General features: G+C 44.1%; 1 protein-coding gene across 2 annotated transcripts in view; it reads right to left on the bottom strand.

Moving 5' to 3' along the window:
• Window positions 1-59: 59 nt before the first annotated feature.
• Window positions 60-8,141, bottom strand: part of ANKDD1A (ankyrin repeat and death domain containing 1A) — a 31,482-nt gene continuing 23,400 nt past the window's right edge. For both annotated transcript variants that reach the window (XM_077828061.1, XM_077828059.1), the window contains 4 exons: window positions 6,313-6,408; window positions 3,965-4,166; window positions 1,964-2,095; window positions 60-1,466 (listed from right to left, as the gene is read on the bottom strand). In XM_077828061.1, the coding sequence (XP_077684187.1) occupies window positions 1,405-1,466; window positions 1,964-2,095; window positions 3,965-4,166; window positions 6,313-6,408 (492 nt within the window). In that variant the 3' untranslated portion in view covers window positions 60-1,404. The remainder of the gene's footprint in view (window positions 1,467-1,963; window positions 2,096-3,964; window positions 4,167-6,312; window positions 6,409-8,141) is intronic.

The following is an 8,141-nucleotide window of genomic DNA, read 5'->3' as shown; positions in this document are numbered from 1 at the left end:
GTGCAGAGCTACCATCAGAAAAGGTCTGTTGAAGGATGTTAAATTCTGCTTAGATTTGCTTTAAGGGTGTTTCTTGAACAGTAAAACCACTTGAATCATAGTGAATTCTGATTTACTTGTGTTGGATAAGAGTGTTTTCAGCATGTGGATGTGAATTTTAAAAAGTATTTTATAAAACACAGATTGAACTGAGAAAGAAATCACCCATCACCTTACAGGAAAAATATTCTCGTTTATTGGAGAACAGATTTTATTTCCCCCTTAAACACTATAAAAAATACAAAACTTCACATGAGAAATTGATGAGTGTTCATTAAGAAAAGTGTGCTCTTTGTGAGGGTTGGTATAAATAACAGGTGATTATCTGTTCTGTACCGAAATCGAGTAAACCATGTACTGGCACTCAAGGCAAGGCTACCTGTGTGGTGATAACATATTAGTGCATATGCTGACATTTTTCCCTTTAGGGAATATGCAGATGTTTATGTGCCAAGGAGGGGAACTGACTCTTCAAATCCCTCTCGCTTTTGAGTTGTGCACTTTTAGAGCATAAAAAGTAAGTGGTTCATCTATATAAGGTAAAATGAATTGGAAAAGTATTGACTCTCTAACAAAACTGTACTTTGGTTTCCCTAAATTGTGTATTTTTGTGAAGATGGCTCAAATCTATAGTATGACTTTAACCTTGGAAAGGGCAGATTCTAAATAACAAACATTAAATTGCACAGCACTATGGAATTTGTAGCCTTTAAAATGCCAGCTAATGAGAAACTGTTGAGGCTTTGGGATCCAAAACCTGATCCCTTTTTTTCATACAGTCCAGATAACATCCCCCCCCAACTACCCCACCCCTCCCCACCCCACAACAAATGTATTGACACCAGCAGCTAAACAATTGAGCATTCCTCCAACAATAAACCACAGGTGACACAGACAAAAACTGAAGAGGTTTGGGTAAAGAACACAACTTACTACATGTTAAATAGAAAGGTTCTCCCCTTTGTAACTTATTTAAAAAAAAAAATTAAAAAAATTATACATACAAAAAATGAGATGTAAACAAATTACAGTAAGAAAATATCAGAGTCCTGATTGAAACGTAGTCACAGTATCACAAATGAGACTTCACCTAGCTTGTATTATAGTCACCAGCATCTATGCAACAGCAAATAAACCCCACATTTGTATAAAGATGTTTTAAAATGATTAGCATGTGCTGATGTGTCTCCTCGTTTACCTGAACTCAAGTGGAAGCAGCAGAAGTGCCACTTGTCATGACAAAGAAGCCCTTAAAAGTTTTATGGCCACTTTTTAGTGAATAGTTCAATGATTCCGGTTCAATCGCTGTGGTTCTAGGGGGAAACCAGCTGAGGCAGCATCGTACAGTCATTTCCCCTTCAGTTGTTACATTGCTGTACACTTCCTTGGAGAAGTGGATTCTGCATTTGCCTTTTTCCTAATGCTTTCTGTAAAACAAACATCATAGGTGTTTTTCCTCTCACCCATTAGGGGAAGCAGAATGAGAAATATCACTTGTACCTTTGTGCTGAGTGGCAGCTTAACATCAGTGCTGATGTTTTCTTTTTTTTTTAATTTTACTCCTGAGGGGTGTCTACTCAGTCTGGTTTTTAATCCTAGTTACTTAAAGGAGGGTCTACGTGTCTGGGTGTGGGTATTTTTGCTCTAGTAAATGCTTCTGGCAAATGGGAGATACAAAGCGGCAGGAGAAACAGCCCAGCAGTATGTATAAATGTGCATACTTGATAAAACAAGGCGGGGAAAAGACAACTTCCTGAGGACTTTGAGGATGTTAATAGCTTAAGACTCTGTATTTAGAAAAAGGACTGGCTGTACTTACATTACGCAACAGCTATAGAAATTAAATATAGATGTATTAAAAGGTTAATTCAAATGGTGCTAAGTTTGTATTACTCAAAGGAAAAGGAAAGTGATGGATTGTTACCTGCTAAGTCTCTTCTACAAATCCCCACCAGGCCTTCGTATAGTCCTTTGATTGGATTTTCTCCTGCTACGATCACACCATGAAGCCAAATAAGCAACATTCTGTGGCCATGCTCCCTGTAGCTTTTAGTACCTGGTAAGAATGATACATGGATGAAACCATATTTCACTCTGCATGGTGGGCGTAGACTGCGTCCAGTTCTGGCGTGATACCCGTGGAACTCCCTTCAGGGGTGGTGGGAACTGAGTGAATGGATGTGAGGGTAAATTTGGCCCTATTTGCTGCCCAGCCATGCTACTTTTTTTTTTAATTGAAGCGATCCGAGATGGAAATTAAACAAACCTGCTCTTTAAACAGCAACTCCAACTTCTTAAACCATTTGGACTCTCAGCTGCCTGCACTGAGATAGCACACTGGTTCTGCTGTCGGCCAGGACAGAATGGGTTGGTGCTATAGTAGCTTTGATTCAGTCTGCATTTTGTAGGTGTAAGTACTTCATGTTCTGCTATTTTGCTGAATAACTTTCTCAGGTCCCTGAAACCAGAGCCCTCTCTCTCCCTTTCTGCACTGTTCTATGTCTGGCTCTGCAGGAGGGGACACATCTTAACTGCTGCCCTGGCAGCATTCCCTGCTCTCCTGGAAGGACAGAGCTCAAAAGCTGCACAGGTATTTAGAAGGTTTCTAAGAGAGAACAAAGTTGCAGGAAAGAGAATGGTCTCTACTCCGATCTATTGGCCTAATCTATCTGGGCACACTAAGGGTTACAGTCTCTTACTGATGGGATAAATTTATGTCTCTTTTAATGGGTCATGCTTACATCTTGTCTGAAAATATCTCAGCAGTGACATTCTTGTAACCCTCATAGTGTGAATTTCAGAGCACCTCTGTCTTTGCTTACACTCTTAATCCACAACTGCTGCTCCCTGGCAAAACAGGAGTAGGAAACAAGGCACGGACCTCAGGGAAAAGTGAATGAAATTGTGGTTAGCTGAAAGGATTGGGTCAAAATAGGTTGGTTTCAACAAGAAATCTGGCCCCTTAAAAGCCTTGGTACCACATCCAAAGTAATGTCAAAGATTTAATGGAATAGGCTGCAAAAAAAAAAAAAAAGGGGGGGGGGGGACTTTATATAATTATTTATGGCAACCCAGGCCCTTGAACTGGAAGTTTTCTGAAAGCCATCTGCAAGTAAATGACTGAATTTGGCTGAGTATGTTTTGTTCAAATGTATGACTCTTTAGGCTTTTCCATGCTTCCACTCAGAGCTGTGATTTGCAAACACAGGGATATTTCCAAGCTCAGAATGCAGTCTGTCCTGACATACCCTTCTAACTGCCCCCATAGTTCTCCGTGTGCTGAGCCAAAAGGGAAAATGAACACTGCCTGTTCCCTGGGAGGGCAGGCATACGTTGCCGGGGTCGCAGTGCAGGTTTCTCTTTGGTGGCCCTCCAAATGCTTTTCTCTAGGTCTACTCCTAATTACCAGAGGGGCAAGCCAAGGACAAACCGCCCCAGTGGGGCCAGGGTCTTTGGTGGAAGCTGGCTCCCCTTAAGACCAGGGCACCACTAATAAAATCTCTCTGTTGAAAGTCTGTGATCTCCCTGTGCAGAACAGTAAGGAATGTTTATCCGCTTGCCTGAAAATGCCCTCTCTCTGTAGAAAGGTGTTCAGACCTCTCTTGCTTTGTCAGTTACAGCAATCAAGTTTCCCTTTAGGGACAAGGACTCCTATGCTTGGGCTGTCTCTCTAGCAGCCAGGGAGAGGAAGCAGGCCCCTTGTTTAGGAGCTGTGGACTTTCCTACTAGCCATTTTCAGGTGAGTACACATTTTCGTATTTATTTTATAAAGCATTTCAAACGCGATCTTGTGGCTGCTCCATCTGAACCAGGTGGCTTCCTTAGCATGTGGCCCAGTGCCACTGTTGGAGAATTATCTACTAGCAATAGATAGATTAAAGGGATGGAAATGCTTGGTGGAGATGAGAGGCCATCTGCTTTATACCTGCCCACTGCTGCTCAATGGCTCTGATATGTGCATCTGTGAATTTCCAGTAATGTGCAAGCTTCTTCCATTCGTTGGGTTTGAGGTATTTAGTAGCTAATCTCCACATCACTGAGCGAATGTGCTGCGTTTCCAGCCTGTGATCTTGTTTAAAGGTTAAGTGTTTTGCCACCCAGGAGTCAGAGTCACTGTTGAGACTGTCCTACGATGTTAAAATAGGAGTTTCAGTGTGAGGCTTCACATTTCTTTTAGGGTCAGAGACCACTCCCACCCCCACAATATCACAACCCTGAACAATGAATCCCTTCACTTCCAAAAAGCAATTTAACTTTCCTGCTAGCAGTGCTGTGCTGAACTATGCCCTCTCTTCGCATTACCTGATTAGAGGCTATAATGTTCCACAGGCTGATGCTCTGATGACAACAGGAAACTAACACTGGGTTGTTAGCAGTAGCATCATCCTTAGTAACGTTTCCTGGACTAAAATGCCCAGGTGCTCTTCCAGCAATAGACTCACCATGCTTTTGTTTGTAATGGCCGGTCTGTAATATCCGACAGCCTTGCCCCTGGGGCAGCTTAAGTTCATTCTGACACAGCATGTTTCTGTTTTACTAACTGTCCTATTTCATCCTGGCCCAATTCCGTGGGTTAATAAATCTTGTTAATGGCATCCTGGCTACAGAAGCCCATGTAGGTAACAATTTGCATTTCTACAGCGCCTTCTGTCTGACGCTCTTGAATAACATGCTTCAGCAACATGAATGAAAGCTCACAACTGCCTGTGATGGAGGCAAGTGTCTGCCCAAGGCCACACAGGTAGTCTGTCTAAGGGCCTGGAATAGAATCCAATAGCCTGGCTCTAGGCCTTCACTACAAGACCATCCTCCAAGAACTCCTGCTGGGATTTACAAGAAGGCCTAAACAGGTTAGGTGCTGCTTGGGAGGGTGATCTGGGAAACCTATTTACAATTTAAGAACTCTGGCTGATGATATCGTGTTGCTATGAAAGCTGCGGTATCAGGAATGTCCCTCTGTCGGTGTGTATCTACCATGCTGACAAGCGTACCTCCCAGAAAGGGACAATGTTGGGCCGTTAGAACTCAGCCATGGTCTACTCTGTGAAGCACCTTGGGCCAATGGGTTTGTTTGAGTTGGGAGAATGATACTTCTTCCTCTGGTCTGAAGGAAGTCGGGGAGTGGAGAGAGCTGAAATTCTCCAGCTTGGAGACAGGGCTGACAAAGCAGGCAGTTATAACTCATGGTGGGGTGGAGGGGAGACGGAGAGGAAGTTTTGGGCAGGTAGAAGGAAGGAGATGGACTGGCAAAGAGAGAAGAAGTGAGGTGGGGGAGAAGGCTCTGTGTTTCTGAACCCAAGCCGTGCACTGCAACAGGAAGACGCTGGATGACCCCAGACGCCCCATCCCCCAGAAGACTTTGGAGTGGTGGGGGAACTGAGGTAAGAAGGTGCTAGGTTTGCTGATTTTGGATGGACGTAGTTTTGGAGGTTTCATCACATGACGATCTTTAATTCCTGGAGACTCCAGGGCATTCCTGGTCGGATTTATTGTTTTTTAGAACTTTGTGTGTCTCGTGCTATTAAAGAAAGAGCAATAATGTGTTAGGATCCTGTGCAGAGTGTCTGTACGTTATCTGCTACACCTAGCACGTGCCCCTGCGAGCAGTAAACTATAGCCAGAATACTCACGCAGCAGGAGTTTTGGAAGAAGGTGTTAAGCTATGAGCGTATCTTGGGGGGTCAGCATTGGTTCCAGGGACTAAGCAGTTGGACTGCGAGGTCTGAGCTCTTAGGAGGGGCTGCTAGGTAGACGATACCAAGAGCATTGTCTAGGGGTCCCAAGATAGGAACAGTGCATGGGATCTATTCAGACTCCAGAGGCTTAAAACATCGGGGGATTCACTGGCGGGATCCCCTCACAGCAGTCTGGTGAGTGGCAAAGAGGGAGCACTTGACTGGGAGTTGTGACAGTGTCTAACTCCCTTTGACTTTCAATGGGGGCTAGATGCGTAACCTGCTTAGGTGCTTTATAAACTCCCACTAGGCACCAGTCTGGATCTTTTGGTAACTAAATATCTGTGAAAATCCAGCTTCCCTTCCTCCCAGTGCAGCCTGGGATATTTAACAGCAGGGACTCCTATATTAATAAGCAAAGTCTTTGGTACAGTTGTGGGCTGCTTTGTTGTTTGTTTTTCTAACGGGGCAGTGAAAACAGAGAGCTGTTTGCCATGGATCTTCTGCATTTCTCTTTCCCTCGTTCCGGTGAGCACAGAGAATTGCCTCCATAGAAAGGATGCTTTTCAGGATACTCGGCTCAGTGTATGATGCCTACCTTCTCCCATTTGTAAAATCGATCCGCTTTGATAATCATGTCCGCCAAGTTGATATGGTTGCCCCGGGCAGCTACATCCAGGGATGTTTTTCCTTGCTGAAATTGAGGGGATTTAAAAAAAAAAAAAAATGTTGTGCCCAAAATATATATTTGCCATTTGTCTCTTTAAGAGACTAATCAGACCCCCCCATCACCATAGTCTTTGAGCACCTCCCAGTCTTGAATGTAGGGATTATGCTATTATCCCCAGTTTACAGATAGGAAACTGAGGCCCAGAGAGACACAAGTGATGTCTCAGTGGTTACACAAGAAGTCTGGGGTGGAGCTGGGACTTGAACGCATGTCCTAGGCCAGCACGTTAACCACTGGACCATCCTGCCATTTCATCAATCTGCAGTGATTACGGAGCTTCCATCATACGTGGGAGCTGAAACACCCCACTTACCACTGGTGCTAGACAAATGTGATCCGCCATTACTTTATTCCCAGCTCTTTAAGAGGATAAAGCAAAATTATTTTTACCTGTTGTTACAGGAGCAGGGTTTACAGAAGCCAAACTAAGGGGATCAGCAACATTTATATAGGCAAGGTAGATTTGGGTGCCTTGCAAGCCTAGTGCCTCCACGGGGTGCGAGAAGGAGTCTCAGAATGGCACTTGCTGCACCACTGAGCACTAAGTGCAGGGGGCAGGCTCTAGCCACTCTCCAAACCCAGCTGGTCACTCTAAGTGCTGAATGCCACTCAGTGCTCACCTTCTCTTCCGCTCTGGGAGCCCAGTGGTAGCTTTGCTAATTGCCTGGTGCCCCGCCCAGATCCAGGTTCTCTATACCTCTCTCCGACAGCAACCATGCCCTCTCTGCGTGCCCTCTCCCCCTCAGGCAGGAGCAACCACAACTTGGCCCGAAATGTCTCCGATTTCACCACTGAGAGAATAGGGGGCTTCAAAGCACTTTACAGACATTCACGGAGTAACGAACACTTGCACCCGTGTCTCCGAGGGCACAACTCAGTACTACATGTTAAGTCCAAGACAAACTATGGCCCTTTGTTCAACAGATTCATTGAGGTGTATGAATCGGAACTGATCTGTGTAATCCCACAAAGTTCTGCAATTCGTGTATGAACAGAAACCATCTCCTAGAAAACGACACAGGTCAGTTTGACTATTAATGTATGAACAGTATGTTGCATGAACTCTGTGTGTGCATAGATAGGAATGGGACTGGAATACATATCTATCTATCTAATCTATCAGAAATAAATGCAGCATACCAGGAGAGGAATTCTGTGTTGGGGTTGGCTTTTTGGTAATGAAGAGTTCTCACTTTGTACCGAGGATAAAATGTCCTCAATATAGCAAGCACATTTTCTCTGTGCAGTGTCTTCCTCCAGTTCAGTGGGTCTCAACCAGGGAGACGTGTACCCCGGGGGGTACACAGAGGTCTTCCAGGCGGTACATCAACTCATCTAGAGATTTACCTAGTTTTACAACAGGCTACTTAAAAAGCACTAGCGAAGTCAGTACAAACTAACATTTCATATAGACAATGACTTGTTTACACGGCTCTATGTACGATATACTGAAATGGAAGTACAATATTTATATTCCAATTGATTTATTTTATAATTATATGGTAAAAATGAGAACACCAGCAATGTTTCAGTCATGGTTTGCTGTGACACTTTTGTATTTTTATGTCTGGTTTTGTAAGCAAGTAGTTTTTAAGTTTGGAGGTTCCCAAGACAAATCAGACTCCTGAAAGGGGTACAGTAGTCTGGAAAGGTTGAGCACCACTGCTCTAGTTCCAAGAGCTGCCAGATGGTGGCAA

Source organism: Eretmochelys imbricata, chromosome 10, assembly GCF_965152235.1.
Source record: "Eretmochelys imbricata isolate rEreImb1 chromosome 10, rEreImb1.hap1, whole genome shotgun sequence".
NCBI classification, from domain to species: domain Eukaryota; kingdom Metazoa; phylum Chordata; order Testudines; family Cheloniidae; genus Eretmochelys; species Eretmochelys imbricata.
This window is presented reverse-complemented; position numbering and strand designations above follow the sequence as displayed.